We start from the raw sequence: 17,339 nt of genomic DNA on the forward strand, positions 1-17,339 counted from the left end.
AATTAGAAGTAAATACTTATCTAGAAAAAAGATATCCATTGGGTTCAAATGAACCCTTTACATTTGATTCTATTATTTATCCACTTAATATTTGTTTGATATACATAACTCATTAAATTTAAATTCGTATCGCGTATTTTTTATTCCATTTGACTTTAAATTTGGTTGGTGATATTTATTTTTTTTTTGTTTGTGTTGTTGTTAGTGAGAAGAAGAAGCCTATACTTGGCTGCCATTCCTTCAAAATTTCTATGTACAACCACCCTCATGCTCTCCACGTGTCACCAACCGTGACCGTTGATTAACATGTGCAATCCAACGGTCAAGATTAATCTTCAACTAACACATTGGCCTGCAAAGTATTATTTCCTTTTCTATTTAAACACCTAACATTTTGGCTCAACAAACTCAGGAAATTCAGCTTAATTTATTGCTCATAAGTTTTGCAATTTCCTAATCCCAACAACCAAAAATATTGATATATACATTGCACCTTTATCTCAATTATTTTATCAAAATAGTTTGTTTTCCCTACTTGTTCAATATTGTTTTACGATAAAAATAATGGAGTACGTTAATGGAAATAGTAATGGTAATCAAGTTTTTTGCGTTAAGGCTCAACAACAACAAGAAGATCCGTTGAATTGGAACGTGTCAGCTGACGCGCTAAAGGGTAGCCACCTAGGTGAGGTGAAGAAAATGGTGGAGGAGTATAGGAAGCCGGTGGTTAGGTTAGGAGGGGAGACGTTGACAGTAGCTCAAGTGGCCGCCATAGCTGCACAGTCAGGTAAAGACGTGACTGTGCAACTATCAGAGGCGGCCCGAGCTGGTGTCAAGGCTAGTAGTGATTGGGTGATGGAAGGGATGAGAAATGGGACTGATAGTTATGGTGTTACTACTGGTTTTGGTGCAACATCACATAGAAGGACCAAACAAGGTGCAGCCCTACAAAAAGAGCTAATAAGGTAATTACTATTTTACTACAATATACTACATATTAGTACGTACCTATTTTCATTTTTTTACCATTTTGATATATATATAAACTATAGTCTTTAAAAAGATACAATAAATTTTACTTTTGCCTTATTTAATACTGAAATAGGATTTCATCTAGATCAACATGTGATAGTATATTTGTGACATTATCATTATAATATTACTCATATTATTTATCATATAGTTATCAATAATTGCCTTAAATAAATAAACAGAGTGAGAGAAAATTATTGTGGGGGTAGAAATAAAAATAATTAAACCAAACTTATTATTTTTTCTTTATGATATATAATTTAACTCGGGTAAATGGTTAATTATTATTTTTTATTTGCTATCGTGGAAGCAAGTTTTTTTATGCAACAAAACAATATGATTATTAAAAAATAAAAATGGGTGATTTATTTATTTTTATAAAGAAAATAGTGGAGTTGATAACATAAAAAATAAAATGAAAGTCTAAAGTAGGTGTGTCCTAAAAGATTTTGAAAAGTAGTTGTAGACATTTTAGGGAAGTAAAGAGAATATTTTTACATTCTTTAATTTATTAGTAGCATATATTTAATTTAATTTTTGCTCAATTTGGTTTTACGCCAACAAATAAAAGTTTTAATTAATTGATTTATATTTAAAGTTTGGAGGATGTGAATATGCCACGTGATTAAGAGCACATGATAGCATAAATAGTCTTTTTAATATTTGCTTTTGCTTTTGTTGGATAATAAATGTTAGCTGCATATTTAGGTTCATTTTTATTTTTCTAAAAAAAAAAAAAGGTATTTAATTGATCCATAAATTTGTTAGGTTAAAGTGGACCAACTTAATACCCCAACCTAAGGTGATGATTTGGCTAAATGAAATTTTATACGTCTACTTAAACTTATGACTTTACTTCATAGAATTTTATACGTAAAAATTAAGTTGATGACACTGTAACAACATTTACTAGTTACCTTAAAAAACATGTTTAGCGGCAATTAAGTTATTGCCGTTTTGCCGCCAGTAGTGTGACTTGGCTACATTAAACTTTGTAAGTCAACTTGCTAAATGGAATTTCATCTGAATTCTAGGTTCTTGAATGCTGGAGTCTTTGGCAACGGGGCGGAGTCTTGCCACACGTTGCCACACTCCACCACGAGGGCGGCCATGCTAGTGAGGATCAACACCCTACTTCAAGGCTACTCCGGCATAAGGTTTGAGATTTTGGAAGCTATAACAAAGTTGTTGAACAACAATATTACCCCGTGTTTGCCCCTACGTGGTACGATCACAGCGTCTGGTGACTTGGTACCACTGTCCTACATTGCCGGCCTTTTAACAGGCCGGCCAAACTCCAAGGCCACTGGGCCTAACGGAGAACTGTTGGACGCTGTCAACGCGTTCCAACAGGCTGGTATTGAGTCTGGATTCTTTGAGCTGCAGCCCAAAGAAGGATTAGCTTTAGTGAATGGTACAGCTGTTGGCTCTGGCTTGGCCTCAATGGTTCTTTTTGAGGCTAACATTCTTGCTATACTTTCTGAAGTTTTATCAGCAATATTTGCTGAAGTTATGCAAGGAAAGCCCGAATTTACGGACCATTTGACACACAAATTGAAACATCACCCAGGCCAAATTGAAGCTGCAGCTATAATGGAGCACATTTTGGATGGAAGTTCCTATGTGAAAGAAGCCAAGAAAATCCATGAAATGGACCCGTTACAAAAGCCTAAACAAGATCGTTACGCGCTTAGGACATCTCCACAATGGTTAGGTCCACAAATCGAGGTGATTCGATCATCAACTAAGATGATTGAAAGAGAGATTAACTCTGTTAATGACAATCCTTTGATTGATGTGTCAAGAAACAAGGCATTACATGGTGGGAATTTCCAAGGGACACCAATAGGGGTGTCAATGGACAACACTAGGCTAGCACTTGCTTCAATTGGCAAACTCCTATTTGCACAATTCTCTGAACTTGTCAATGACTACTACAACAATGGTTTGCCTTCGAATCTCACCGGTGGAAGGAATCCTAGCTTGGATTATGGTTTCAAAGGTGCTGAAATCGCTATGGCCTCGTACTGTTCTGAACTCCAATTTCTTGCGAATCCAGTAACTAACCATGTACAAAGTGCTGAACAACACAACCAAGATGTCAACTCACTAGGCCTAATCTCATCAAGAAAGACAGAGGAGGCAGTTGACATATTGAAACTCATGTCATCCACTTACCTAGTAGCACTATGTCAAGCAATTGACTTGAGGCATTTGGAAGAAAACCTCAAAGCCACGGTGAAAAGTGCAGTGAGTTTAGCAGCTAAGAAAGTCTTGATCACTGGCCAAAATGGTGAACTTCATCAATCAAGATTCTGTGAGAAAGACTTGCTCACAATGGTTGACAGAGAGTATGTTTTTGCATATGCTGATGACCCCTGCAGTGCTAATTACCCTTTAATGCAAAAGTTGAGACAAGTTTTGGTGGATCATGCACTAAAGAATTCTAACACTGAAATCTTCCAAAAGATTAGTGCATTTGAGGAAGAATTGAACCTTGTTTTGCCCAAGGAGATTGAGAGTGTTAGATGTGATTTGGAAAATGGAAAGGCACCAATTGGTAATAGAATTCAAGAATGCAGGTCATATCCATTGTACAAATTTGTGAGGGAAGAATTAGGTGCTAAGTATTTGACAGGTGAAAAAGCTCTATCTCCTGGTGAAGTATTTGATAAAGTGTTTACAGCTATGAATGAAGGTAAGTTGATAGATCCATTGCTTAATTGCTTGAAGGAATGGAATGGTGCTCCTCTTCCACTTTGCTAAGAGAAACTAGGACTTATGTTGCTTGGACACTTCAAAGCGTGCGTGTCGGATCCTTTAAAAGTGGTATATTTTTAGAGGATTTGAGACAGTGCAAGCAACATAGGGAAAATATATTTGTCTTAATATTGTAGGTACATTATTTTTCAAGTTTATTTTTCTAGTTTTGTGGAACTTTTTCTAATGGTTTGTATGAATATTTGTGAATCTTTAAACTTATTGATGATACTCTAAAGCAATTGTATTTGAACTTTTGTGGCTTCTTTCAAGAAGAAAATGTTGTATAGTCAATAAGAAGATTACTTCAACAAATTTTAAATATTTTTCAGTGTACCCACACTTTTTGGTTTAGGTAGATATCATTTTTGTTCTTCTTAATTTTTGCTCTTTAATTTGTGGTCATTAGTTTGAATTATCCAACAAATCCCCTTCCAGAATTGTCAATGAATGGAGGATGTTTGGTAGGTGAGAAGAGAGAGAGAGAGTGATATATTTTCTAATTTTTTGGCCATTAATCAACTTGTTTACAAAAGGTAGGTAAGCACATAGAGAACAAAAATAACAAAAAATGTCATAAGCCAAAGTGCTCACTAATCTTGAATCTTGAATCTTGAAAGTGAAATGGGGAGCATAAATTTTGACAATGACAAGAATGTTAAAGGCCAATTACTGTAAAATATGGTAAAAGAATTCTGTCAACAATCAATTTATAAAATTTAATTTCCTATATATAAAAAGGGCTGACTATTGACAGGATAAAACAAATTTTTTAATCACATATCATAATATTTCTAATTTTCTAATGTTTTAGAAGCATGTCATAATACTAATAATAAAAAATGAAGATGTTTAAAATTACTAATTCCACTCCCTGTCAAAAAAAAAATTCAATTTATTGGTGAAATCACAAAAAGGGAACACATATGAAAGGATGTTTAAATGCCACCAGATATTAGTTGTTTAGTATATGTGGGAGGGAGATAGATAAGGAGATAATAATGGATTATCTTACCTAGATTCTATAAATATATACAATTCTTAGTTATTTTTCAAAGATTAAGAAATTAACCAAAGCAAATGGCAAAAAATAAGAAACCTTTTTTTACTAATTTGTTTGTAATTTGCATGCTAGTTATGTTGATGCAAAATGCAAATGTAGCAATAGCAAGTCTTGAAGATAGGGCCAGAGAATGCATGCCATCATGCCGAGCAGTTCCAACTTCTACTCTTTCGGGTTGTGAGAAAGCTTGTCTAGATTTTGCAAAGCGAACTTATGATAACTATTCATAAATAGTAATTGATAACCCTTTTCTTAGGTCAACTACAGGGCCGGTTCAATAGAATGGGTAACCTAAAGCCAAAATTTAAAAGACAAAAAAGTGAAATTTGTTTTTTAATTGATAGTAGAACATTTCTTGTAATATTTTGTAACTAGAAAGGATATTGACATGAGGGTTCTACAACTCTAGATGTAAGTTGTACCTAGAGGCGGACCCATATGTTCATTTGGGGTGTATGCGACCAAGGTTCTGTCCCAGGTAGAACCTCTTTTTTTAGCTTAATATTGGTGCACCCGCAGTTTTGTGGTAACCATAAGAAAATATCAGCACATATAGTTCAAATCAAATGGAAACCTCCAACAAAATATTCTTTTTTTCCTTGATTAAGTAACTGTTATTATTCAATATCGTGTTGTAAATCACAGAAGTTTGAGGGATTAATCTTGTTACAAGTGAAGGTATTATAAACTTCATAATTTGCATAATCAAGTCTACACCGAAAAGCTAAAAGAAGTTAATCAGATATCTCAAGTGTATGTTGTGGATTATACGCTACCTTCAACCCCCACGGGTTAACTCGGTTGAGAGACTTGTGTGTTAGGTCACACGTTTGAGCCCTTGCTAAACGAACTAACTTTGTTGTTTAAACGGAGAAAGGTGGAGGGGTGGCCCATCATGTCCGAGTTAGCCTAAAGGGTAGGCTCCAAACAGATTTCTCAATCATAAAAGAAAAATGTTACCTTCAAAACATCTAAAATACCTGGGGGATATAGGTCTACCATGGCCTTTTCCATCTGGTAGGTATCTTCCTAGCAAAACAACTCAGAAAAGGTTCTGTTAAGGAGATCAAATTGTTCCTATGGAACTCTTCCCAAAAACAAGTGAAATGGTATTCTTTCGTATGGCTGCACACATTTGCTGCCTGAAAAAAGAAAAGCACAACGAGCAATATTGATTACGACACTGTAGAAGTCTGCCAAATAGACATACGACGACATCCAATGCACCAACTCTTGCAGAAATTGAAATTTGAAACAAATTAAACTGCATACAGCAATTAAGATTGGAACCAAAGGTATTAAGTCATCAGATATTATCCATTCGAGGTTCCTGTACTTGAATGTCGGAACTAATTTCTGGTTCCAATTTTAAAAAAGAACATCCAGTCTGTTTACTAACATGATTAAGAGTTGCAGAAATTTTCAAGTCAGCCAGTCAAGAGCAATCAGCACTTTCAAGTCACTTCACAATCTTGTTTATATATAAATATGACATTTTTGTTGCCAACAACAATTGTAAACTGTAAAAGGGGGGAAAAGTATACTAAGCGTTGACTGGTTTTATGTAATACAAAGTAAAAGAAATAATATTTCATGATTTAGCAATTTTAAGTAAAAACTCGGTATGTAACTCAGTGCTCCATTCCATTTCTTTTCTTTCCATCAATTAACAAATATTTTGAACTTACAGCCAAAGCATAGATGTCTTCGTTTAGTACATGTGAATCCCTAGGATAAAATTCAGGATTAGCTTTATCTCATGTTTGGTTTGAAGTATTAGCTAATCCCATTATTATATCCCACCATTTGTACTAAAACGGTTTACTATCCTCATAAAATATTTCTTCCAAGGGATATCCTTTCTTATCCCATCCCATTGTGCATACCACACGACCAGTAAGAAATGAAGCACTAACACTCATTGTAAAGATAAAACTTTTTTACAGCTATAGTCTATGTTGCTTGGACTCTTCAAAATTGTCTAAAGATGCGTGTGCATTTTTGGAGGATCTGATGCAGGTGCAACAACAATTTTAGAGAGCCTGAGCAACATAACTAATAGTTTAAAGGTAAGCAAATCATTTTACAAACACAATCATGTCACTCATTTGGCACCTCCTATTTGTTCTAATGTTTTTCATGCCCATCTCATCATCCACCACAAATTTGTTTACTCTAGTATCCACAAGACTAGATGGATTGACTCAGTTGGTGAGAGACCCTCACTAACACATAATTTGGGGATGGAGCCATTGACATGTTGGGCAATGACCCTTGCACAAGAGACTTTCAGATCACTAATATTTATTCCATTCAAATATAATGATGAGTTGTTTTGACCAAAAAAAAAAAGCTACATATTAGAAATCACAATAAAAACTTAAAAATCACAATTTTCAGAGTAATAAAGTACTCCATTCCTTCCAACATAGTTGTTATGTTTCGCTTCTCAAAAGTCAAATTGACCAATTATTAAAGCTAGATTAGATTAGATTAATTCAATATTTTAAAATTAAAATTTCAATATACAAAAACTATACGAAAAATACTATAAATTGCATTTTTTTCTTCTATCAATATGACTCTTAAAAAGGAAATTGTGACAAGTATTTTGGAACGGAGGTATAAATATATATATTTATGAACAGCCTGTTATCTTAAGATATTTTTCATGAAAATATATATATATATATATATATCTCAACTAATAAAGAGGAGAAAAAAACAGGCAGACAGAGTCTTTATTGAGTTTTCTTGTGACTTTCTGTCTCACTCATCTCAACTAACTCAATCCAAGAAAGAGACACCACTAATAGAACAAGCCATTTCCAAAGACTCAATTGAGACCCCCAAAAAAGCAATCTTTACCAGTTAAAACTATGATCAAACAGCTCACGTCTTCACCAACCGCCTTCATATGACACTTCTAACAACAATTACGTCTTGATCTTAAACAAGTTAGGAACACAAACTCAATTTCGAATTGAAAAGGTAAAGATAGATAAGATACCTTTGATTGCCTTCATGTGTAAATCCAAGAAGAAATTAACCACTCAAGTTATGGAACCGAAAGAGAAACCGAGAAGATCTTCTTCTTCAAAATCACCCGCGGCTGCAAAAAAGTTGTCATCTTTGAATGATCATGATCATCAGTCGTCATTATCTACAAGCCAGAATTTGATATCCCCAAATGGATCAACAGAGAGTTTCATACTCAAGAATTTGAAAAACTCACAATCATGGGCTTCCTCGAAATCAAGTCATCATTCATTAACAAGCCTTAAAGGAGTATTATTTTCAGAACAACCTCATATATACAATTTCACAGAAATTCGTTCAGCTACCCAGAATTTCTTGAAGGATCCATTTTCGTCTTCATCTACATCGACTTCGTGGCGTTGTCTTCTTCGTGGTCAAGAGATGGTTGTAATACAGAGAAAATTCAGACGACCTATGGAAACTGATGAGCTAGTGGATCAAGTTGCAATGATTTGCAGAAGTCACCATTCTAGCTTAGTTCCACTCAAAGGAGCTTCAGTTTCTGGAAATTATATATATTTGGTGTATGAATATACACAAGGAGTTAATCTATCGGAAGCTTTGAGAAATCGAAGAAACCCTAATTTTACTGTTCTTTCGAATTGGATATCAAGGATGCAAATTGCTTCGGATATAGCTCATGGTTTGGACTACATTCATCATTCAACTGGGTTAGGTTTAGGATTTGTACATAATCACATCAAAAGCACGAGTATTATTGTTACTGAACCTTCGTTTCATGCGAAGATCTGTCATTTCGGTACGGCGGAGCTTTGCGGGGAAACTCCGACTGAAATCCAGGATTCGGATAGTGAAATCAAGCCGAAAAAATCACCGGAATTGAAGAAATGTGGAAGTAAAGGTTTGAAGTTTGAAGGTACGAGAGGATATATGGCGCCGGAGTTTCAGTGGACGGGAATGGCGACGGTGAAGAGTGACGTGTATGCTTTTGGGGTGGTGGTTTTGGAGTTGATTTCCGGGAAGGAGGCAGTGAAATACGAATTTGATGAGGGAACTGGTGGATATGTTAGGGTTTCGGTGATCGAGACGGCGGTAAAAGCGTCGGAGGACGGTGGCGCAGGGCTGAGGGGTTGGGTGGATAAGCGGTTGAAGGATTCGTACCCGGTGGAGGTGGCGGAGAAATTAGTTCGGATCGGGTTGGAATGTGTGGAAACTAACCCGAATAACAGACCTGATATGGGTCGGGTTGCGGGTCGGGTTTCGCAACTGTATTTGGAATCAAAGACTTGGGCCGAGCAGTTCGCTCCGCTTACTGACTTTACTGTTTCTTTAGCACCTCGTTAATAATTTTTTTTTTTTTTTTTTGATTTTCTTCTAATTTTTTTCTAATACAAATTTTGGGATATTACATACATTAACCATTCATTAAATTGTAAATCTTTTAGAAAAATTATAGTGTAATGAGTTGATATATTTCTTCTTTTATTTTACTTATTCGATGTCTTTTGAATTATCTGCAAGTCTGACTTTGACTGAGATGTCTTTTTTGACTCAACAATATAGAAAAATGCTTCTTTATGTTGACAATATTTCATCATCATATCAAAATAACAAATGTTAATTGCAAATTCAAGAAGGAAATTGTACTCGATAAATTTAGTCAAAGTGCAAACAAACTACGAGTTCATGGATCTGTCACGCATCTTCTGTGGTCTTGACATTATATTATAAGTTAAAAAAAATAATAATTCAAGTACATAATAGCACAACAAATGTGATTTTGTCACTAGAATAAATTCATTGCATTATGAGATTCATACTCTGAACTTTCAGTGTTGTTCTGTGTAAAGGCTGTATTATACCCATACATATCAAAATGCCTGTTATCCGAAATCACATGTCCACCTTGAAAACTCTCCATCGATGGAACCCAAGGGCCTGCATTCGGGTTGTTAGAGCTAGAGGCTTCTTGGTTCACGTTTTGCGAGTTATTATTATTCTGCGGTGAGTTACCGGCTGGTCTCTTGTTGGAAGAGTTTGTTGTCATCACAGATATAGATGCTGTCTGTTGCTGCTGATTCTTCATGGGTGACTTAGGACGAAGAGACTCGATTTCAGGTGTTGTAATAACAAGATGTGGGGCGCCTGGTGGTGGATTCCTTCCTCCACCACCCTGCCAGACTTTACCATCCCTATCGGCAAAATTCCGAACATAGGTCTGAAGTTTTGCAAAGTTTTTAGTCAGCATTATAAGACACAAAAACGCATTATACATGCAAAAGTAAACTAATTGAAGTGTACAAAATAGGCCAAGCTTTTCATCTTCAAACAAGCGCGGGAATGAGGTTAGAATTGCCATCTTTCTTTCCTAATTAGACAACATATTCAAGTGATACCATTGAGGAACAGAGATAGACATCGAAAAGGACAGAATAACTAAGCACGTCCAATGATATTTCTGTTTTCTCTTCCCGACCCCACCCCCACCCTTAAAAAAACAAATTTGAGAGACTTATTTGGGAGTTTGGAGGTGAGAAGACAGGGCAGCTGTGTCCTTGCCATGTCTAAACGGTAATAAAACTCAACAACCAAAAGAAGGTTAGCTAAAATTTTACCTCTGCACTGAAGTTCGATGAAGATAATCCTTTACCAACAGTCAACCAGCCAGATCGAATATTATGGTCTTCACCAAAGAGTTCAAGCCTTCTCCGGCCAAGCGCAAAATGTTCAATTATGCGGTACATATCTTCAGGCTTTACAGTTGATCCTGCATATGGTGACCGATACCAATACAAAATAAGCTCACCCAGTATGCATATTCAGTACAGGGAGACAACATAGCATATTATGATAAAATATCATTAATTGCAAGACAGAATACAAATTAGCAGAGAAAATACAGGATGATACACGATTATATGCAATGGCGGAGCCATGAATTTTACTAACGGAGTCAAATTATAAAGAAATAACCACATGAAGAATTCAAAGGGATTCAACGTGTAATTTATATACATAAAAAAAAGTTACCTGCCTAAACAATTACGTGCATTTCATGCATCAAAGGATAGTGTTGCAACTTCTAAACGTTCTCCCACAGACAGCAATAGCTGTTACATAACTTGGGAATAGCAGACCAATGAAGGACTACCATAACTTGAACTATGAGAGGAGAAAATTGAAGATTTTGTTCAAAACCAGTTCATACAGAATTCTGGTAAAAGCCAAGGTTTCAACTGAAAAGCATATCCAACACCAAAACCAGCTGGAAATTACAGACGCCAAAAAGAAAAAGTGAAAAGAGCTATTCATAAGATAGAATCTCCACCTCATCTGTCTCCCACCCTTCACCCCAGGTAAAGGAGTTTGTTCTTCTCATTTTGTGAGTAAGCCAAATGAGAAGAAAACCCCAAAAGGAAAAGAAAAAGCATCATTTGAAGATAGAGAAAATCAATCAACCTCAAAAAGGACAGTTTTCCTTGGAAGACTCAAAGAAACACTTCTTTTTTTTTAATTTCACAACATTATTATCGTTAATTACAAACAACTATATGTGTGTCTGTATTACTTGAGAGAAATCCATATTTTTGAATTAATGCTGTTAGGTCAGCCTCAGTAGCTTCTATCAAGTATTATCTTACTCATATAGGAACACAAACAATTGGAAAGTGCATGAGAAAAAGCAACATGTAGTCAGTGTCTGCAACCCTATATTTCACGATTAACATTTCTAATCTGCACAAGAGAACATAAACCACACACAAAATTGTCTGGAATGAAATAGAATCTACCATAAGGAGGTTCCTCAGCAATAATCACATCCGTGTCAATATTTGCATGAATTATATGCCCATCGGTACTACGACGAACAGTTCCTTTTATGCCCAAAAGGCAGTGTTCCTATGTCATGACAGGGACAAGCAGAATGTAAGTTATATATGATGGAAAATACACAATATGGGGAAATGAGAGGGCATAATGTTAAAAACCTTTGTATGCTGAAATAAAGTATGGGAATCATGCCGTAATCCTGGAGTAGCATTGGTTTTGTTTGTTTTCACCCAACATATGTCCTCACATCTGCGGAATCCCCACTGCAGAATGGAGAGAACAATATTTAAAAATAATCACAATGACCTAATATTGAAAACTGCAACCAATAGATGCATCTGATTGTGCTTGCGCTCATCTGTGGCGCAGCAGCAGAAGGAAGATATCAAAAGCAGCAATCAGCATATTCATGACCATAGAGTGTTGCTCATATTGTTTGAACTACATACCTTCTTCAGACATTGCCTTCCTTGCTCAAGCCCCACACCATCACCAACCCAAAGAAAAACGAATGATGGAGTGTCAGCAATTGCCTGAGAATAGACAGTTCACACCATCTTTAGGCCCGGAAAAGAGAATCTAACAGGTCTGAGTGACGAACCAACAATTATGAGAGATTTATATATAGTTTACATACAACATGAAGGTAGTATGTTAGCAAGATACCCATTTTTGCTTTACCCAAAATACCCTTAATAGCTTATCGTATTAGTACATATTAATATATGAAGGTTTTTGGTCTTTTTATAAATATAATAAACCCACGAACATATCTGATACTCCATTTTCTCGTGTCTCTCTTGACTTTTGAGTCTCTCCCTTTGTCTATCCTCCTCTTCTCCCCCCACCCTCTCTGCCATTCCAGTTTCATCTTCAATGTCAAATTAAAGGTGCCATGGCCATAATTTCTAATAACTATAAAGTGTTCTTCAGTTTCCATACCTAGATCTTTTTGACTAAATCCCATATTATCTTCTTTTGTATTTTGTTTTAGATATTTCGGGCCAGTCTTGGAAAAAGACACTACAACATAAATGGAGTTACACATGTGATCAATCGCCTCTTTAGCTATAAGGAGCTTATCATGCATTTTTGCAACTTATAGACCAGCAAGATTATAAAGCTCCTTTTCTTACCAAAAGACATTATGATTATTTATTTTCTGCTGAAAGTGAGTTCAGTTTTTGGTTTTGAGTCAATGGAGCTTCTTGTGGAGGATTTATAGATGATTACAAATTAGATTTGCCGAAATTGGTCTAAGTAGAAAGAATACTGGTTTAATGGTTGGAAGAATCTCAAATACATATTAACAATCCACCAGTTAAAAAATTGAAGCTACGGAAATGGGTTGAAATCCATAAAAAGATAGCTTGCAGAAATGGAAACTAAAGTTGGCTACTTTTTCTTGTTCAAACGCTGGGTGTAATGGTGAAGAACATTGGGTAACCTAAAAGACAAAAAATCCATTTAGCTCATTTTCTGCTAGTGTGTTATTATTAGGGACATTTTAGGAAATTAAAAAAATGGGTATCTTGCTAATATACTTCCTCCATGTAGTATGCTAAGGCATAACAATACAAGTAAAAATAAGAGTAGATGATAACAACGAACAAGTTTTGCATCTGGGGTTCACTGCATCCTACTCTAAAGCAACAGTTGAAGTATCAAGAGTAAAGAACCAGGCTGACATGAAAAAGTCATACCTCAATTTTGAGATTCATTATTTCCTCAAACGTCCAGTACTCCATATGGTCAGTGACACCAGGAGCTCGATGAACATATTCCTCCCATGGGGGGTCTATTAGAATGACATCAAATTTGGTCCCAAAAAAATCCGGTGACAGCTCATGCTCAAGCAAGTCGCATTTGAAATACATGGGAGGCGAAGAAGAATTGACAACAATCTCATCCTTCCTTTGAATAAGTTCTCGAAGCTTGGGATAGTCCTCAACAACACTGGTAAGTTCTAGTTCCCTGATAAAATTTTGAGGCCTCGTGCCAGTGTCTACAAAATTTTGGGAGTAGTCATTCTGCTCACCCCTAGAAGGAGCTTTTCCAGGTGGGGCATTAGTTCGAGGAGGCACCCAGCCAGCATTAGCTTTATCTTTAACCTGTCCACGACCTCCTGGTATTAGGCCATTAAAATTTGGACCAGACATATTTGGCGGTGTCCCTCTTCCAGGGCCTGATTGATTAAAATACATTGGATTCCCCAAATTAGGAGGAAATCCAGTCCCAGGAAGCACAGGTGAGAGTCCAGGTGGAACACCTAGCATACTCATCTCAAGACCTCGGGCTCCAGGCCAAACCACAGGAGGTGAAAATGGAGGAATGAAAACACCAGGGAGTGGACCTGGAGCAGGTGACATGTTAGGAGCTAAAGACTGCAAAGATCCAGGTGATGGCATTCCAAGTGGTCCAAAAGGTGATCCCATCATTGGCATTGGAGGTCCGAACTGGTGGCCATCTCTTCCTGTGGGCCTCCCTCTTCCTCCTCTCCCAACCCTACTTCCTTTAGAACCCATTGGAACATCTCTATTGAAGGACGATGGTTCCTGGTTTCCATATGGAGGTTCTGAAGCACTATTGGAAGTTTGGCCCAAGGCAACTCGAACAGATGCATCTCCTTTCTGGGGCCTTGATTCAGTTTCATCCCTATATGAACCATCACCTGATGTATTCTTTATATCTTGAGCAGATTGGCCTGTCGAGTTCATGTTTCTTCCCCTGTCATCCCTAGGAAAGGCATTGTTATCGTCATCCGGAAGCAATCTTGCATCAGAATTCTGATTAAATTCAGTTGTTCTTGCTACGGCAGATATGGCCTTCTCCTTATCATAGTCAAACGGCCTGGTTTGGATCTCTATGACATCATAATTTTCATTTGAAATCCCATATTTTGATGAAGTTTTCAAAGCTTCGGTCCTATTTCCATCTTTTCTACCACCAGAACGAGGCCTTTCATTGTCAATCCACCCACGTCGGGGCATTTCCCATTCTCTTCCATGTTCATAAGGTGTCTCACCTTCTTTTATTTCCTTGTCAGCAAAGTTCCCTTGCCTTCTTTTCCACCCATCTTTGGACCCATCCCTAAACCTGTTTCTATCGCTCCTACCATCATCCCTTCCTTTTGATTTATCATCTCTCGCACCATCTTTTCCTTGTTCTTTCCTCCTGAAAGTATCTCTTTTTTCATATTCCATCTCAACGCTTTCTAAATTGTAATGGCGTCTTCCACCCTTCTCAGGTGTCCTGGACCTATCAGAGGAGTCCAACTCTCTCCTAGTTCTCTCTCGCACCCGTGAGCCACCGTCATCACCTGCGGCTGCAGACCTATCACGGTTTTCCGCAATGTCATGACTTGTGGCACCTTTTCGCTGTCTATGCTCCTCAAATCTCTCTATGCTCAATTTATCGTCCCGTATAGAAAATGCTCCTCCTCTGTCTTCCTCTATAGCATACGACCTGCCTTTCTTACTCCTATCACAGTCAATTTTTCTCTCGTCACTTTCTGGGTATTTACCATTCTTGTCTCTATTCGACTCTTCAAGGCTATCTAACAACACATGACCCCTTTCTGTGGTACTGTCCTTTCTTTCCAAATGTCTAGAATCCCTTTCCAGTGCATTTCCAGAGTCCCCACCATGTAGCTTCTCATTATTACCTTTATTTCTAGTCTGAGAACCATCACCATCAGAAAACCTGGAAGTTGATTTCCTTCTGACACCCTCATTAGCTAGGATTTGTCCTCTATCCCCTGTTTTATCTCCATTATCATACTTGCCCCCAAGTTCTCCATCCCGATACCAATTGCTCAATGTCTCCAATGTATTCTCACCCTGTTTCTTCTTTGTCAATTTGGACCGCAAGTCGTTTTCAGCCTCATAGTCATCCTCATCAATATCAGCTTTACTTGATCCTACTGATCTTTTCCGACTCTCATTTCTTTCCAATGTACTTCTCCTTCTTCCATTACTATCTAAACCTTCAGCTTCTTCACTGTTGCCAGGCCTTGACTTACTTGACCTGTATTTTCTCTTATCATCCCCTTCCCAGTCATCGTCAAGCTTTAAGTTTGGGTCATCCTGTTTGAGATAACTCCTTCGTCGTTCAGGGGAAGCCATCAACAGAGAATACCCTCACTAGATGATTCTCAGCACTTCATTGAATGATGCAATACCAGATAGCCTCCTGAGAGATAGAGAGAAATGGAGAAAATGATTGATGAGCTGACCTTACTGTGAATCTTAATCATAATATAAGACACATACAAAATATCGTAATTATAAGAAACAATAAGGTACCATGGGAGAGAGAAATACGGAGAATAAACTATGCAGGTTAAATAGGAGTTTCATTCCAATAGTTTCAACTCAGTGATGCTAAATAATATTTTTAACCTACCACATTCTTCCTCTGAATGGAACCAGCAATATGTATCACATGTTCAAGCACAATTTTCGACAAAAGAACAGAGCACAGAAAAAAAGATTGATAACCGTCACCTTATTCCGTTTAGGTCACACATACGCTTCCAATAAACTTGCACCAAAATTTTTTATTAGACTGGAAAAAATGTTTTTCAAAAAAGTACTTCTAGAATTTGGCAGTTTGTGTTTGACTAATCAATTTGCAAAAACACTTTTGCCTTAGAGCAGCAACTTGTGTTTGGCCAAGGTTCCAAAAGTGCTTCCTTTTTCAGCTTTTGAGTAACAACTTTTGCTACTTCTCAAAAATACTTAAGCTTGGCCAAATACCTCAACTATCTAAGATAGTCACTACCATTTTTGGTTTCCCGAAAGCTTAGCTAATCAGACTATTAACAATCACTACCTAATTGTAATTCAATCAATCAGTTCCAAACTGAACATCACAAACTAAAAGTTCAATAGTCTTTCCGGAACTCATGATACAAACTAAAAGTTCAATAATCTTTCCGGAACTCATGTATGTCTTTGTATGAACTATGAAGACTTAAGGACTCAAAAAACAGAAAACACAAGCATATACCGAATATTTAGAATTTACACTGAGAAACAGAAGACGTAGAGCACCTTCCGATGCCGGCGGAATCGGTGGCGAGTGATCTCCGGTGATCAATTTACGGCGTCGTCGTAGAACTATGGAGGAGGTATGGTGGAGGCAAAGGGAAGATAAAGGAAATCGGGTTTAAAGTATTATGGATCCGAACCTCGATGGATCAAAGGAAAATTGACCCGATTGACTTTGACATAATGAATGTACATAATTAATTTTCAATGATTAGATTTCTTTTACTAGTCAAGTTCATGCTTAATTTCATAAGATTGTAAAATATTTATTTGTATCTACTTTTAATTTGATTGGAGTTTTAAAAGAGAAAAGAATATTTGTGATTTTTTAAATCTTACATAAAAAAAAATGTATTACCTCCTAAAATCGAATTTAAACAAAATAAAGGTAAAAGATATATAAAACATATCAAATACTCTTTGACCTTGTGAAATCGCCTGAAATATTGAACAAAAGAAGGGAAAAGAGTCAAAAATATCGCTCAACTTTTGTTTATTAGTTGATTATATCTCTGCCGTTAAAATAAAATTATTTATACCCTCGCCATTACTAATTTTACCATTTATACCACTCAATTGATGGAAATCTCCAAATCAATCAA

General features: G+C 36.6%; 3 protein-coding genes across 4 annotated transcripts; 2 read left to right on the forward strand and 1 right to left on the reverse strand.

Moving 5' to 3' along the window:
- The first annotated feature begins 398 nt into the window (after positions 1-398).
- Positions 399-4,116, forward strand: LOC107020424 (phenylalanine ammonia-lyase-like). The gene is made up of 2 exons (XM_015220777.2): positions 399-965; positions 2,067-4,116. Exons 1-2 carry the CDS (start codon positions 565-567, stop codon positions 3,796-3,798), a joined length of 2,133 nt encoding a protein of 710 aa, XP_015076263.1. The 5' UTR covers positions 399-564; the 3' UTR covers positions 3,799-4,116.
- Positions 4,117-7,580: 3,464 nt separating this feature from the next.
- LOC107019016 (lysM domain receptor-like kinase 3) lies at positions 7,581-9,349 on the forward strand. Its single transcript, XM_015219603.2, has one exon. It carries the CDS (start codon positions 7,880-7,882, stop codon positions 9,197-9,199), a length of 1,320 nt encoding a protein of 439 aa, XP_015075089.1. The 5' UTR covers positions 7,581-7,879; the 3' UTR covers positions 9,200-9,349.
- Positions 9,350-9,538: 189 nt separating this feature from the next.
- On the reverse strand, positions 9,539-16,897 carry LOC107020199 (N6-adenosine-methyltransferase non-catalytic subunit MTB-like). 2 transcript variants are annotated; one of them, XM_015220488.2, is made up of 7 exons: positions 16,741-16,897; positions 13,390-15,877; positions 12,136-12,219; positions 11,845-11,949; positions 11,647-11,755; positions 10,471-10,622; positions 9,539-10,073 (listed from the first exon to the last, which is right to left on the reverse strand). In XM_015220488.2, exons 2-7 carry the CDS (start codon positions 15,808-15,810, stop codon positions 9,642-9,644), a joined length of 3,303 nt encoding a protein of 1,100 aa, XP_015075974.1. In that variant the 5' UTR covers positions 15,811-15,877; positions 16,741-16,897; the 3' UTR covers positions 9,539-9,641. The 2 variants fall into 2 exon arrangements, with proteins under 2 accessions (XP_015075974.1, XP_015075975.1); XM_015220489.2 differs by having other exon boundaries at positions 16,715-16,866.
- Between the last annotated feature and the right edge of the window lie 442 nt (positions 16,898-17,339).

The sequence above is a fragment of the Solanum pennellii genome, chromosome 5 (assembly GCF_001406875.1).
Source record: "Solanum pennellii chromosome 5, SPENNV200".
Classification (NCBI taxonomy): Eukaryota; Viridiplantae; Streptophyta; class Magnoliopsida; order Solanales; family Solanaceae; genus Solanum; species Solanum pennellii.

Excerpts from the sequence above, each read along its gene's own strand:
- LOC107019016 (XM_015219603.2), top strand. The coding sequence starts at position 7,880 with ATGTGTAAATCCAAGAAGAAATTAACCACTCAAGTTATGGAACCGAAA.
- LOC107020424 (XM_015220777.2), top strand. The coding sequence starts at position 565 with ATGGAGTACGTTAATGGAAATAGTAATGGTAATCAAGTTTTTTGCGTT. Across the intron at positions 966-2,066 it reads CTACAAAAAGAGCTAATAAG|GTTCTTGAATGCTGGAGTCT; the intron begins GTAATTACTATT and ends TCTGAATTCTAG.
- LOC107020199 (XM_015220488.2), bottom strand. The coding sequence starts at position 15,810 with ATGGCTTCCCCTGAACGACGAAGGAGTTATCTCAAACAGGATGACCCA. Across the intron at positions 11,756-11,844 it reads CTTTATTTCAGCATACAAAG|GAACACTGCCTTTTGGGCAT; the intron begins GTTTTTAACATT and ends GTCATGACATAG. Across the intron at positions 10,623-11,646 it reads TGCTGAGGAACCTCCTTATG|GATCAACTGTAAAGCCTGAA; the intron begins GTAGATTCTATT and ends CACCATATGCAG.